The 16,291-nt window shown below is 42.2% G+C and overlaps 1 protein-coding gene across 4 annotated transcripts in view; it reads left to right on the top strand.

Moving 5' to 3' along the window:
• Positions 1-16,291, top strand: part of KIAA1211 (KIAA1211 ortholog) — a 323,042-nt gene that overhangs the window by 197,419 nt on the left and 109,332 nt on the right. For all 4 annotated transcript variants that reach the window (XM_029587324.1, XM_029587319.1, XM_029587303.1 and 1 more), the window contains one exon: positions 1,652-1,823. Coding sequence is in view for 3 of the 4 variants with exons in the window: in XM_029587319.1 (XP_029443179.1) it covers positions 1,652-1,823 (172 nt within the window). In the remaining variant the exon portion in view is untranslated. The remainder of the gene's footprint in view (positions 1-1,651; positions 1,824-16,291) is intronic.

Here is a 16,291-nt window from a genome sequence, read left to right as displayed (position 1 = left end):
TCTATCACCCCTCAAGAATTCCACCAAAATCCTACTAGTGATTGCTCAAACTTTATGTGCACAAGGTGCCAGCGCTGCCGCCCAGTCAGCCCTCCTCCCAAACATACTTCCATGCTCTCTGACCACTGCAGTGCCAGTGAGAGGGCACACGCTACTCTTGGACAGACTTTACAGGGGCATGGAGCACAGCGGGTGTTGGTGGCTCCTTGGGACCCAGTGGCGAGGGAATGTTATAGTAACTTCTCTGGATCCAGAAAGGTTGTGATGGTTCATCTGGGACCAGGCACGGGTGCCTGGAAGGCAAGGAAGTTTGCAGCAGGTCCTTTGGCCCGGGAAGGTTGTGGGTCCCAGAAGGAGGGAGGCAGGCAGCAGTAATTTGAGCGGGGAGATTGATGGAGAGGGAGAGGGAGACGGCAGCAGCTCCATGTTTTGGGCAAAAGAGAGACAGGTGGTGGTGGTGGCGGCGGCTGCACTTCAGGTTGGGCAGAAAGGAGGAAGGTAGTCAGCGACTGCCAAGGGATCAGGAGGGAGGGAGGCAGGAGATGGAGGCTGCTCTTTGGATCAGGTGGGTGGAGGGAGGGAGGTGGCAGTGACAAGTGCTGCCTTCATTGTTTGCTAATCTATCTTATGCATATTCCTTGTGGATATCCTGAAAACCAGACTGGCTGGGTTGAGAACCTGTGAACCAAATAACTTATCCAGATAATTCCAATATTCAGAGTTATCCGGCTAAGCTCTCCAGATAAGCCTGGATGTGGTAACACAGCAGTCATAAAGTTATCTGGGTCCCATTCTAGGCACTATCCCAGGCAGGACCATCAAAATATAAACCTAATAGCTATTTGGCTCTATTGCTTCCACTTTGGTGTTTTTTTTCCAGCATCCCCTTTCTTTTGTGTATTGCATTTTATTTCTTAAATTTCTAAGGCATGTATTGATATATTTATATATAAACCCACTCACATATTGTTTATTTATTTTGATTATATTACAGTACCCCTTTGTATACCGCTGTCCCCTGTTTTCCTTCCCTGAATGTATGCAGCATAATTTTTTTTTTTTTTATTTCTAGCATGCTTGCCCAGCAATAGAGTACAAAGCATGTTAAACCAGTTAAGATAACAGGATCATATAACAGGATGTGTAGTGCACTCAGTAGGTAAAGATCTAATAAATAAGGCATCGCATATCAAGTACAGATACACAAAGGCCGTAAAGATCTAATAAACCAGACTTAGCGAACCAAGCGCGAGGTATAGATAGTGTAATCTTCAGCTATTGATGGTGCGTCCATGCTTTATATGTTTCAGTGCAGTATCTGTATGGGCATCAACAGAACCCCACCCAGATCTACCTGAGATTCATAATCATGGCACGCGGTGTGGCCACAGAAAAGGAGGCTTTCAATGATTGTTTTAAGCCCGATATTCCTTGTCCTGCAGCTTTTTACGTGCTGTGCACTGAGCTTTCTTGGCGAGACAGAGACACAATAAGGGCAATAATAATCAGAAGGTTTGCTGAGTGCAGTTGCTGCCCTTTAACCCTCTCCTTTCTTGGCAAACAGCACCTATGTAGGGTGATTCATGAGCAGGCATGTGTGCAGGCTCTGGGTTGATAAAGCTACAGCTTGTGTTTGCCTTCTGATCTGTAGAGAAGAAAAAGACAGGCAAGTTCCAGCCCTTCAGGAAGCTTTTCGAGAAGAAGAAGAAGAAGAAAAGCAGCTTGTCGGCGCTGGAAGGGTCGAAGGTGCAGCCGAGCAATTCCATTGGAAATCTTTGCCATGGCCTTCTCTCCTCTGACGAAGAAACGAACGATGATCTGAGGTAAGATTATGGACTTTGTTTTCACTCCGATTATTCTGAAAGCATCGAGACTTGTTACAGAGGTGCACAAAGGCCGTCTATAATGAAATGGTAGTGTTGCTGCAGCTTATTTTAGTGTCACACAGCTAAAGGTCTGTTGATGTAAATGAAAAGCAAAAAGTCGGGAATGATGTGTTCATGTTACAACAATGTCTCAGCCTTCCCCCAGATTACATTAAGGAAGAGAAAATAAATTAGGGGTGAATTGAGACCTTACTAGTAGAAATGCTACTAATAATTTGGATTTATATGGGGTATAAATCGTGAAATTTTCTCTACAGTATATCTGAAGCCAGTTTCAAACTTGTTTAAGTGGTTAATACGATGGACAGTTTGTTGACAGGCCATGGGCCTGCTTTTCAGCTCTTAGGTACTAATAAATTAGTTTTAAAGCAACTCGGGTGAAAAAGCAGCAGCACTGGAATGTAAAGCTCAGGTTGATTGATTTCAGCAGCAGACATCAACAGACCACAAAACACCGTGCTCTAACAATCTTAATTCCCACAAGATTTCTTCTAACACGTTAGCCAATAGCTGAACTTATAAATAACCCCTCCCCCTCCCCGAAGCCCTTTAAATCAACAAAGCAGATCTGTCTTGTAAGTCGCAAAGCAGTGATGTGAAGCTCTGACTTTTTTTCAAAGTCACTTACTTGGCTCTGAGTGCTCCATTTAATTCTTATCAAAGATCTATTAAAAATGAAATAAATATTACATGGAGAGCTATTAAACACCATAGAAGCAGACGTCTGTGTCACAGGTACATACAATTTCTAATGATGTCATTTCTCTAAATACGCTCAAAATTAGCAGCCGAAAAAATGTAAAGCTTCTGCATTTGAAGCCCAGGAATAGCTGTGTACAGCCCAATAGACCCCCTAGGTTGGCTGCTTTTCTTATTGCAGTTTATGACTGTTGTGTTATGTAAGTAATGTTTTTACCCTCACATTATGCCAATGAGTACTGGATTTATGACTATTTTATTTTTACAAGGATTCAGATTCAGATAGCTTTATTGGCATGACAATGTTACATAGCAGCAGTATAAAAAATAAACATTGATACATCATTACAGGGAATCGATGCATGATTAAGACAAGTCATGCAATTACAATGGGTTGAGTAGGGGGCTCACTACCGCCCAAGTGTCTATAATCTAAACGACACACATAAGAGATATCTAGAAGGGGGCAGCAGGAGGAATGGTGAAGTGCTAGATCACAGATGGGGATAGTGGATTATACATACATTATGGAATTCCTCTCTAAAAATGTACATATTGATATGGGAGTTGAAAATGAGCGAGAGGAAGCTTAGGATATTACAAATGGGAGAGACTTCCATAGGTTATAGATGAGAGAGGAAACTGCTTGGCTGAGAGGGCTAAGAGAAGACAGTCCTGTGCACGGTGCTTGATGCAGGAACGGAGGTAATAACAGACAAGGGCTGAGGTTTAGGGAGGAGCATAGAAGTGGAAAGCCTTGAAAGGCAGAAGGGGAAGCTTGAATTTTATGTGATAGCAGATGAGGAGCCAGTGGAGAGACTTAACATGGAGGGGGGTGGGGGGCAAAGAGAGACTAGGAAGCAAGGAAAATGATTCCTTCATTCCAGATGGATTACAAAGAGGAGATGAGGAAGCATGAGAGGAGAAGGTTGAAGCAGTCAAGATGAAAGAGGTGAATGTGGGGGTTATGGATTTGGAGGTGAAGGAAGTTGGGAAAGGCTGGGATTTTGGCTATGCTGAGAAGGAAGAAGTGGCAAAATTTGGTAAAGCAGTTGGAGAGGAAGAGTCAAATGTGATTAATGGGACTGGAATCCTAGGAGATTGGTAGTGGTTTGTACTATGAAGGGGGTGGGGGGACCCAGGGCCGATGGAAGATTATTAAGTGTTCTAGGCAGACCTTCAGTCTTGCGCCCTCCCCCTTACACACCTCCCCCTCTCTCGCCCTACTCAGCATCCATCGGTCACTCTCATCTCACCTTTGCTAAATCCCTCTCCCTTTGTCCCCCTAACCACAGTTCACAGAATCCCTTCTCTTTATCCTTCTGTGCTATATCTCTCCTCTCTTCTTCCGTGCCCCATCATCCTCCTTTTTCTCCTCTCCACTCCCTGTTCTGCACACCAGCATGACACCAGTCTCATTTCCCCCTTTTTGCGGCGCCCAGAATCCTCACTCTCCAATCCTTACGTGCCCAAAATCCTCAGTCTCTCTCCATCACACTCTTACCTACCTAGTACTCTCTTTCACTCTCTCTGCTTACACAGCACCCTCTTTCCAGAACTCCCCTGTCCATGCAATCTCCTCTCTGTCTCCATCCAGCACATCTACCCAGCATCCATTCCCTTCTCTCTTATGCTGCTGTGCCTTAAAAAAGGGTAACAACACCTGGAGATGTATGTAGATTTTTGCCGCCCCCCCCCCCCAAAAAATATTGACACCCTGGTCTAATGCCTAACCTGCTTAATGAAAAACCTGGCCCTGGGAGAGGAGGGTAAGCAAGGGCAAAGAATAGAGCATGATGAAAACTGAGACGTTCAGATTCTGATAAAAGTTAGTTCAAGATGTCTATCAGACAGGTAAATTAGAACACCAGAACTGGACACAGTGGAAGGGATCAGGTATAGAAAAAAAGAGATCTAGATGACTTCCCTATAGAAGTGATTCCTTAAAATGAATGATTGCACGGTGATAATGTGAAAGTGAAAACAGACATTAACCTAGAGCTGAACCCTTGGTGGTATTTATACAGACAGAAGACACGAGGAAGAGGAGATGGAGATGTGAAAGCATTGTTTGGGCAGGCAGGAGGAGAACAGAAAGGAGGAGTACAAAACTGCAGAATCCAGGGGAGAGAGAAAACTTAAAAGATGGTCATTAGGATCAAAAGCTTCAGAAACACTTATTCTGACAATAAATGACTACTTGTGTTTTTATATGATATAAACATTTTTAAAAACCAGTATTTCTTTTTATAAGCAAACATGAGTGGTGTCTAATTGAGTCGCAGAGCAGCTCAGCTAGTTAGCCGGATAAACATATTTTATCCCTCCTACCCCCGGAATGCATACGGCCTTTAATATCACCAGTTAGCCATTTAGATGGATAAACTGCGCATTTATCTGTTTAAATGGCTTCTGAATATGGACCTCTTCATTTTGATGAAATGTATATGTAATTAGCTGTAAGAGGCATTAGTAGCTAATTTGCTACTCTAGCTCTGGAAGAAATGATAGAGGGCATAGGAGAAAAAGAGGGGGAAACAGAGAGCAGTTTGGGGTTACAACATGAAAAAATGGTCAAGATCTGAAAACAGGGGTGAAAAAGGATAGCTGAGTTCAGGGGAATGCTGGCACACCATGGTTCTCCATCTCCCTATCATAGATGACACTTGATAATGAAATACTTGATCAATAGAAAGGTCTAGAAAATAAAGGACAGTGGTTTTTGCAATCTTATGCACACATGGTATCATATAAGGTGTTTATTATTGTCAAGAATTGATGGAATAATTTGACAGAACCACACTCTTATAATCATCTACCAGTTCTACTGCTTGCTGTTTCTTATGTTTTGTTTTTCTTGCATTTTGTAATTGGTAATAAAATGTCCTCTACAGTTGAATGCACAAAAGTTGTCTTTATATCAAATGTTCATTCAATCCCTGTTCATAGAGGAAGTCTGTGTAATTTCTGTTGTCCATAAGTCACATGTACACATATGTTTGAACAAACAACAGAAGATTCAATCTACTGAACAAGGTAAATGAATGAACATTAAACGGAGGAACTCATAGATGATTCCATTGACAGAGAAATGTTTTCAAATAGGTGGAACCCTCAAAATGTAAGAAGTAAGGCACAAACTGCTGTGACAGGCCAGTAGTAGAGCAATACCTGATGCTGCCAGTGTTTCGGCAGATTATCTGCTTTGTTTAACTGAAAAAGAGAGTTAAAAATCTATATCAGATCATGCTTTTCAGCTGACATTAGTAGTGAGCTGCCAAACAAGTACAAGAAGAAGAAAACGGCTTCACTTGTTTATGTCTATGGAAGGATAGCCAAGAAAATCTGCACAGGCTGGAGACAGAAACCACGCTGACTCCAGCCTTTCTTCATGCAACTTAAACTGTATTCTTCCAATCAACCATAGACTGCCTATCTTCTTCTAGCAATGTACTTCTCCAATACCTTCATACAGAGAGTTTTCAGGAGCTCCTCCTCCTGGAGAAGCAGGGCCTCCTGATCCCAGCTGGGCTCACATTCTTATCCCCCTCCCAGCAGGGTCCATTCCCCAGGGTTCTCTCTCACTGTAGGATTTAAGATGGACCAGGCTAGATGCCTGGTCCCGCACAGGTTAAGGAAGGGTTTTAGGGTCATTCCTTCACAGACAGACTAGCATCTCTCAGCATTTAAACCAAACAGGACCAGACTTAGGATTACTCAATGCATGATGAACCAATCACAAACAAACTTCACAGATGAGTGGCCAATGATGGGTGACTAACCATATTTATTAGAGCCCCAAACGCATCATGTTTTTCAGTTAGAAAAAAGATGACATGCCCCTTTTAAAGTGCTGAAAGCCTGACAAAAATGGAGAGAGTAGCAAATTCAAATATTAAGAACATTTTGCCATTCTCCAAACCAAAAAATTAATATTGATGAAAAAAATTAATAGAAAACTGCCCAATGTTCTTATTTAATTTGTACGTGTAACAAGGTCCAAACTGAATATCCGTCTCTATTCATTCTATGGAAGGCAAGCATTGAGATCGCCTCCTTAAATTATCAGGCAGGTTATATATAATGCTGAAAAGATTAACTACCCAAAAGAATCTTGCACCTGTATACAGTGTGAAACTAAGGATGCTTCCAGTTTATTGTGACCAATATAACTCTGTTTGATCATTCTTGTATTGGTCGCAATACATTTTGAAACAGTATTATTAGTCACAATAAATTTGCATCTTTGAGTTCATCCATTTGTGTTCCTTCATTTGCCTCCAAGCTAAGTAGATTGAGTGAAATAAAGACTGATTTTTGTTCATTCAACTACAGAGGACATTTTATTTGCAATTTCAAAATACAAGAATAGCAAAAAGCAGAGGACTGGTATCTGATTATAATAGCATGGTTTTGTTCCAGCAATTCTTGACAATAATAAGCACCATGTATGCATATAAGATTACATAAACCTTTATTTTGTGGTATTTCCTATTGTTCAGTCATTTTGTGTTGCTTTGTGGTATGGACCTTCTACTTCCCTTTTAAATCTGGTTAATCTAATTTGATGGTGACAAACATCTTCCCCTATAGTGACAATTAAAAATGTAATTTAGCCACAGTGGCAAAAAAACAACAACATTTATTTAACTTGGCTATAAAAAAGATAGACAGATTCCCTAATGCCAATTTCAGAACTCATTGGCAGGATGTATGAAGTCACCTAAGTTGCATAAAATATTCCAGGTATTTGAGGAGAATAAAACCATGTTGTTATTGGGTAAACTAAAGCAAAGGAGAAAAAGTGGCTTGGTTAAAGTCAGAAAGATCTCCTCTTCTACTACTGCTTATCATTTCTATAGCAGTAACAGGAGTACACAGCACTCTGGAAAGTGCAGAGGTCTGTAGATTAAATCTTCCAATTCTTGCATCGGCCCAAATTGTCTCTTTGTATTTCTTGAAGTACGGATGCATTTCTGTGACATTTGGAAGACTGAGATCCAATGCTGTTGGTTCCTATGTGCAGTGCATAAAAAGAAATATTTGCTGTGTTTGGCCTGCTTTATTTGGAGTGCAGAATGGTAGCAGCTGGGGGTGATACATTGCCTGTGTGGAATTGCCTGCAAAATGAAATAGACAAGACAGCCTGCAGGTCTTCAGTTCACTGCTTTGATGCTTCGCCTGAAGGGCATCAGGACAGGCATGTAAAATAATACATTAGCATTAATTTTAAAACACTTTCAGCAAAACATTTTACAAAATGCATCTAACTACTAAGAGTATAATAAAGTTATTGTAATTAATGGAATGCAAGGTGGGAGTATTTTGCTTTTAGTTTTGTGAAACGGCCTGTCACTTCCCTAGTGAGAGTAGGGGAGGGGATAGGTCCATTTTAGTAATGTTTTACTTATAACTGTATTTGTTATATTATACCGTATTGCTGTGCTTTATTGTATTTTGGATATAAACTGTTTTGGATCCCAGTTAGGGAAAAGGTGGTATAGAAATATACATTTCTATTTTACTTTTGTATTCTGCTTTTTGAATTCCAAAGAATTGCCAAAGTGGCAAATGTTGTTTTGGTAGCATGAGAACCTCCCCCATTCCATCATTATTAGAACTAGCGGAAAAGCCCATCTTTGAATGACAGAAAATCTGGATGGTAGTATATGTCTGCTCCTCGCCCCTTCCCCAACACACCTGCCCCCACTTAAGGTATCCTGTGAGACACCCCAATTGGGGTTTGATAGGTGGTGGGTTGCACTGATGGGTGATTTCTATGGAGGTGGTGGGATGAGAAGTGTGTGTGTGTGTGTGTGTGTGAGATTGCGTGGGTGTGGGTAAATGTATGTGTAGCTAGGGGGGTGTGTATGAGTTGGGGAAGGTAGTACGGTTGGGGAGTGTGTGAGTGAAGGGCCCACTTTGTGCCTCTTGCACTCTGCATTCTTCCATATGTTTTGTCCTCCCCACTCGCATGCCTCTTCTGCTCTTTTCTCTCACCCCCCTCAAATTTCCTAATATTATTTCCCCTCACCCCCCTCTGTGCTGTCTCCCTCCTTTGTCCCCCTTCTCCCATCTCTATTCTGGGCACTCCTCCACGATATCAGCTGTTGAAGACTGGGATCCCTTCCTGCCACTCGGTTAATTTCCATTCACACAACAACAACTTCTAGGGCTGACGGGTCCGCCGAGGACGTCTGCTTGGGCCGGCAGGGTCTGTTCTCCCCATTAGTTGTGCTGCTCGTTGCCATTGCATCTCCATCCTGCTTTGCACCAGTCGTTTAGCTCCTTCAGCTGGAGGGGGCCTGTTCTCCTGGTGTCGCCATTGGAAGATCAGCTGCTAGGGCCTGGGCTCCCCGACAGCCAGGCTGCTCATTGATGCACAGGCACCTCCGCCCTGTTCCCAGCTAATGGGACCTGATCTTCCAGTCGTCCTCACTGCTCAGCATCATCGCGTTCCCTCAGGTCCCTCCACATGAATTTCTCCTCAATGGTCGGGCATCCTGTAGAGCTCTGTGCTATGTGCCATCCGCTCCATGTGCACAGGGGACCCCTGCAACAAACCAATACGATACTCATAAACCCAATTAGCTGTTACATATGTATTAATGATATCTCCAAATATTTGCACAGGCCAGGAAGCTTGCAGAGTCCAGGGTAAAGAAACTTGGAGGTGAAATGGATCTGCGTTTACATTTCCTGAATTTGAGCTCGGTGCTTTAATCAGAGGACACAGCACCTCCCTTGCTGTATAGATCAAGCCCGCTGAAGGTGCAGTGCTGTGCGTCACTAATACCTCGAGGCTGGTCCTGATGATAAGAGACTGGCTGTCCTGCCTTAATACTGTGCGTGAAAATGGGAGTTGTGGGAACAATAAAGCAAATGTTGTGACTGCCGAATGTGGGCAGCATAAATTGATGACATTGTTTTTAAAATCTGATCAGTATAACTTACACTCCCTGAAGAGCTGGGGTGTGTGGGGATTGGGAAGGAGACACTTTGAGTAGTTGCTAGTTATAAATACTGCAAGTGTGTGCCTGAGAAATCTTATAGCACTGACCTGTATCCTTAATAAAAGAAGCAGAATTCACAGCAACCTAAGAGGCGGGAGTCATGGCCGTTGTTCGACGGCAACCCCGTCTGGCTGGCTTAAGGATGCAGATGCTGGAAGGAATGACTGCCCATGCCTCTCAACCATAGGATTGCTGCTGCACTGAGAAGGCTAGACAGGAGGAGGCATGAGATTAAGATTGGAGAGGGCTGGGAAGTCTGTGCAGCCACAAATTACAGACTGTGGTGCTTTAGCCCCAATGTTCAACTCATCATCATCATCATTGTCAGCAAGTGGGAATGGAATAGACCCTGCATGAGGCTGGAAGTTCAAGTGGGGGGGGGGGTTCATCCTGATTAGGGTGAGGCTTAGTTTGCAAAGTGGTTGATCAGATGGCGTGGTGGACCTGTGGGTGAACGCCCACTCACAGTAAGGGTTACCAGCCCTGCCTGCAAAGGAGCTTTTCGTGTGCTAGGACTCTAGAATAGGTCTGCACAACTCCCGAAACTGTGGTTCCAAAACCAATCTGCTTTTCTTACACAGAAAGATATCGGCAAGCTGCTTTTAACAGGAGCAATGGGTGGTACACACATCAGTTCATGTCAGGGGCCGCGCTTAGGCATAACTAGGGACCTTCTTTTTCAGCTTTTATTTTATTTTTCCTGGGACTATATCCATGTTCATTACAAGAAGAACAAAAATTCTATTTGCCTGGAAAAATGACAAAATCATTATTTTCCATCACTCTCTCCCATTTTCGTTCTTGTTGTTATAAACACAGACAAACTCCCAGGAGAAATAATAAAATAAAATCTGAAAACGAAGGTCCGAAGGCATAGGCAACATAGGCATGAGCCTAGGGTGCCGAAATATGAAGATGTTTGAAAACTGGGACTTCTCCCTCTGCTCTCTAATTCCCAGGAGAAAATCCTCCTACCCCAAATCCTCTGCCTGCGGGGCACTACAGTTCTAGATCCAGCCCTGGCTCATGTACAGAGGAAACCAGAGGTTTAAGTTTTATAAATCCAAGAGTGAGTAGAGGGGTTTCAAATTATTTACTTACAATCCAATGTCTCATGGAAATGTTCAAGGATTATTAAACGTGTTGCTACTTCAAGCCTTCCAGAAGTTATAGGTGTTAACATTATACTAGGAGGAAGAATTAACTTGAAGTTTTGGAATCAAAGGTTGCACAATTCAATTGACAAATCACTGAATATCTTACTCCAACTTCAGATATGCTATTCAAATAAATCAACATTTATTTGTTCAAACTTAATCACCTGACAAAAAGCAATTGTGTGCTTTTGTACATCATACAAAACAATGTAATCAAAACAAGCAATGCAGTCATTTCAAACTATGAAATCAGAACAACAGCAAAACAACATAATTTCAAACTATAAAATCAAGGAAACATGATGTACGCACATGTAGGCAGCCCGATAACTGGGCTCATAACAAAGGGGCTGATGCAGTAAGCTGTGTTCAGCGAGCGCAGTTTACCCTCAGTTTTACATGCACATTTTTTGGGCACAAATGTTACGCCCGATGTATTAAGGTGGTTTGCCCACAAAAATTGTGCATATAAAACTGTACGTCCTGCTTAGAACCTGGCATGGAAAAACCCCATGCAAACGACAACATTAACTATTACCTCTGAATGCAGAAAGGTTCCCTGTCCCTTAACTCAGGTTTTCTTAGCAGGGGAAATTGTACTCCAGGTCAGAGATGGAGTAAAGTTTGCAATCCTTGTGTCAGTCTATGAGCAGACACTGAAATTCTGATACCAGGACCTATAGTCGGGATTTATGTGCAGAAAGCTTGCTTTGTAAGCAGAAAGCATGTTTTCCATGCACCAATATGCTTTAAGGTGCATTTTAAAAAATGGGCACACGCCAAAATCATGAGGTGGGCGCGCATGCAAGATATGCATGAATCCACCTGATTTTAAAAGCCCCCTACACGCGCGCACATCTCCCGATACACGAATATCTCACGTGGAATTAAAAAAGGGGCAGGGTGTGGGTGTTCTCGAGCAGGGCCAAGAGATGTGTGCGCAAGTACTTACACGCCTGGGCACGCGCCCAAGTCCAGTGGCACATTAGTTTACTTCTGCTACGGAGGAGGTGTAAGTTTAAAAAAATAAAAATAAAAACAGGCATCAGTGAGGGGTTTGAGGGGTCTGCAGTAACTGGGGGGAGTGCAGGCTAAAGAACCAGGGAGGTTTTTTAGGACCTAGCTCTAGACTGGGTGAACTGATGGATGAACTGGTCATGGCGTGGATGCGCGCCTATTATAAAATTCACCCACGTGTGGCTCAAACCTGACTTTGCACGGCTGTGTACAACCACGTGCAAAGCTGGGTGCACATATACGCGCTCCCTGTTTTTTGGTTTTTTTTATAAAATACGCACATACGTGTATGGGCTTGCACCGACACACGTGCATATATGTGCGCCCGCGATTCTGTTTGAAAGTTACCGTCGTTTTGTGCAGAAAAAAATGCTACCTGTGCTGAAAACATTTTTGTGTGCAGAAATCGAATTTTATATGCACAAATCACATTTTATTCACTTAATTCTTTTATGTGCAGAGAAGACAAGTTTTGTGCACATAAATCACTAATGAGAGAACTCCCCTGAGTTTAAAATGTGCATTCAGCCTGTGCATATTTTCCAGTCTTCTCATTTTTTTAACTCCTGATGTATTAACATCCCATTAGCTTACTGCATCAGCACTTACAAAAAGATGTTAACCTGTGTGTTTAGAAACTGTGCACTGAGTTTCAGCATAGAGTTTTAACCCATCAGCCCCCAAAGAGAATGTGATTAACTATACAGTTAAGAAAAGGCCGGAGTCAGAAGATGGGCTTGTAAGATCTTGCAAAAGCTCAAATAATTCTTCAAACAGAGATTTTCTTGAAGTGATTTCCAAAATCAAGAAGCAGTGCAAGTAAAGGCCCAGTTTCTATCTTGGACCCATTTAAACTCCTTAGAAGAGGGAAGAAGGGAAGACCAAAGACCCTGAAGACCAAAGACACTGAATTAGAACACACAGGTTCAGCCTATGCACCAAATCATGCAGAAGCTTGAAAACAAGGCAAAGGACCTTGAACAGGGCCCTAAATGATAAGGATGGACAATGTAGGTCAGCTAGCATGGTAAGAATGACCAGAAATCAACCAGGCTGCAGCATTCTGGATTAACTGAAAAGGAGGCAAATTTTTCAATGGGAGACCCACAAAAAGAGAATTGCACTAATCTGTCCTGGACAGCAGGAAAGATTGTAAAACCATCCTAAGCTGGCCATTAGAAAGAAAAGGCTTAAGGGTTGCATAACCCAGGCCTTCTTAGAGACGGAGAGGATATGCTTGTCAAAGGTAAAGTCCGAGTCCACTTGTAGACAAGTGGGATTCCACCCATAATGAGCTGAGCTTTTAATGTAGCTGCATCAGATGCTCCAATCCAGAAATGAAGACAAGTGACATCAAATAGACATTTATTAACAGTCTAAAAGAAGTCGCTGGGTTGATTTGATTGAGAACAATAAAACTGCAGATCATCTGCATAACACTGGAAACGGAGACCATAAGACTTTATAATTTCCAATACTGGATAAAGATAAATATTAAGCAAAATAGGGGAAAGAATTGCCCCCTCGGGAACTCCCCAAATCAGTTTGAAGGGGTTAGGTAGTTTGCAGTTTACAGTTCATTGCCATAACGCTTTGTAAACCGCTGTGAAAAAGCCTTTGATATATGCAGGTAAAAAAAAATATTTCAAATAAATAAATAAAAAGATAAATAAAATATTAATATTTATGAATCATCTGGTGCACAATTGCTCTTGGCGATTTATAACAAAAACATACATAATCGTTTCAACCAGCCAAAAAAATAAAACATACTGAACAAACATATTAATTAAACAACTACTTTACAAGCCTGATGATGAGGTATTTAAACAATTTCAGCGTGTTCACGTATAAGCTAAATTGAACAGGTGTATCTTAAATTCAGCTTTAAATTTTTTAGCATCTGTCTCAAGCTGCAAACTGATGTGTAAAGAGTTCCAGAAATCTGGAGCTGCTATAGAGAAAATTCTTTGCTTTGTCTCTTGAAGCCCAGCCAGTTTATGTGACGATGCCTCACGCAGGCCTCTGTTCTAGGAACGTACATTTCTGGTGGGAGTGTTAGCCCATGGGAAAGAGTTAAGGTGGAGAAGAGGATGCACCACAACAGAAATCTTGTATTTTCTTCGCCACTTTGAAAACTGCCTAAGGAAATTGACCTTTATATTTGCTGTTTTGTGCAGGTAGTTCTTTTCCTGAGTAAAACTACGCACTGAGGGCCTGATTTTATAAACCGTTTACAGACTTAAAATTGGGTTTTGCACGTGTAAATGCACTTTACCAGCGTTAAGTGGGTTTTTGAAAATTGCTATAATATATGCCATTGAATTGTCCATAGGATATTCATGTGTATTCATGTATAAGTGCACTTTGTACATGTAAATGGCTTTTTTAAAAATGCTATTGAACGGGTGAATTTTCAAAGGAGTTATGCACGTAAATGTGACCTACAATTTTCAAAAGCTACTTACATGCATAGAGTGCACTTACATGGGTAAATCCTATGGACAATTCAATGGCATATACTGTAGCAATTTTCAAAAACCCACTTACTTGGGCAAAGTGCATTTACACATGTAAAACCTGCCGCCCTTCCTCCCCCGACGAACTCCTTTATCAGAGCAACTCATGAGGCCAGGCCCAACCCCACAGCCGGCCAAATGTAACAGAAAGCAATTTTCAAATGCTGTTTAAAGTACAGTATGACAGTTAAAAATATGTCACGATGTCAAGATCCAGCTCTGCTAAAGAGTGTTCCTCGTTTTGTATCTATGAGATAAAAGCTTTGTACATTATGCCCTTAGGGGGTCATTTTGTAAGCGTATCGCACGCGAAAAGTCCCTTTTCGCGTGCGATACCTAGATCAGGGCGGAGTCGGGGCGGCGTCAGCACCGGAAGAGGAGGAGTTGGGGTGGCGTCAGGGCAGACGCCGTGGAAACTTTGCTGACGGCGAAAAGGTAAGGCCCCTTATTGCTGCCAGTAGCACGCCCAATAGCACCACCTTTTACAATGGTGCTATTGGGTGCGAAAGCCGGCAGCAATAGCACCGCGGTGGTGCGATCGCTGCCAGCTTTTCCAGGCCTGCCCCCCCGCTCCCCGTTACCGCGCGATTCAAAGAGCTCTGCGCTGTAGGAAAATCCAGGCCTTAGTTTGCTAATTGTGAATGGCAAATAGAAGATTTCCTTTTCAATCCATGTTGTTTTACAACTCGTTTATTTGCGTGTCTTTGTTGAAACTAATAGAACATTTGGTTATGCATAATGTATGATGTGCCATCACAAATGTTAATTTGACATTCTGTAAGGTCTGTTTACCGGATGACAAGCTTCTCTTTTTGTGTTTCTTATTCTATTTTATACTGGAGTAAAGAATTACAATATAAATAAAACCAAATAAAGCTAAAAGATGAAATTTAAAAGCAGGGTGTGCCAAAATCGGGAGATGTGAGCACATGTAGCACATGCAAATGTCCACCTGATTTTATAATCCACCCACATGCGCACATAAGTCCGATGTGCAAATATCTTGCATCGGGAAAAAAAGGGACGGGATATGGGCATGGTATGGCAGGGCAAAGAGATGTGTGCACAAATACCTATGCACCTGGGTGCGTGTCCAGGTATTTGTGAGCATAAAGTTACTTCTGCTATGGAGGAGGTGCAAGTCTCAATAAAACTATTTCTTGGCATCTCTTAGGTGTTTGAAGGGTCTGGGTTAACTGGAGAAGGGTGCAGGCTATTGAACCAGGTAGCTTTAGGGGACCTAGCTGTAAACTGGACAAACTGGCGGTTGAACTGGTGAAACTGGTCATGGCATGGACTCGTGCCTGTTATAAAATTCCCTCAATTGCACGGTTCAAAGCCGACATTACGCAGCTATGCGCGCTCACCTATAAAATTAGGAGCACACATATGCGCACCAGGGTTATGTTAGGACATGTGCGTGTATGTATGTGCAGGATATAAAATTGCTCATCCCTACATCACTTTGTGTTGCCCTTCTCATTTACAAAGCAATACGTCACTCAAATCATTCCAGATTTATATCCTTCTTGAAAAATCTCATTCTTTAGGTCAGTAGATCTCACTCTTTGGGATGGGCCACCCTTGGCATCTTAGAAAAAGGATAGTTTCAGGATTCAACATCAAGAAATATTTCTTCATAAAATAGGTGATGGAAACATGGAAGAAGCTCCCACTCTAGTTGGTAAAGACCAAAACAGTGCCAGAATTTAAGGACCTTGTACAGGTCCTTGGTGAGACCTTAACTGGAGTACAGTGTTCAGTTCTGGAGCCTGTATCTCAAAAAGGATAGAGAGAGGATGGAGGTGGTCCAGAGAAGGACGATCAAAATGGTGTGGAGTCTGTATCATAAGACTTATGAGATAAGGCTGAAGGGTCTGAATATGTATTCCCTGGAAGAGAAGAAGTGCAGGGGAGATATGATACAGACCTTCAGATACCTAAAAGGTTTTAATAATGCATAAACTTTGAACCTTTTCCGTTGGAAAACAAATAGGACT

The sequence above is a fragment of the Rhinatrema bivittatum genome, chromosome 1 (assembly GCF_901001135.1).
Source record: "Rhinatrema bivittatum chromosome 1, aRhiBiv1.1, whole genome shotgun sequence".
NCBI classification, from domain to species: domain Eukaryota; kingdom Metazoa; phylum Chordata; class Amphibia; order Gymnophiona; family Rhinatrematidae; genus Rhinatrema; species Rhinatrema bivittatum.
The sequence above is the reverse complement of the archived record's forward strand: the minus strand, read 5'-3'. Positions and strand labels throughout refer to the sequence as shown.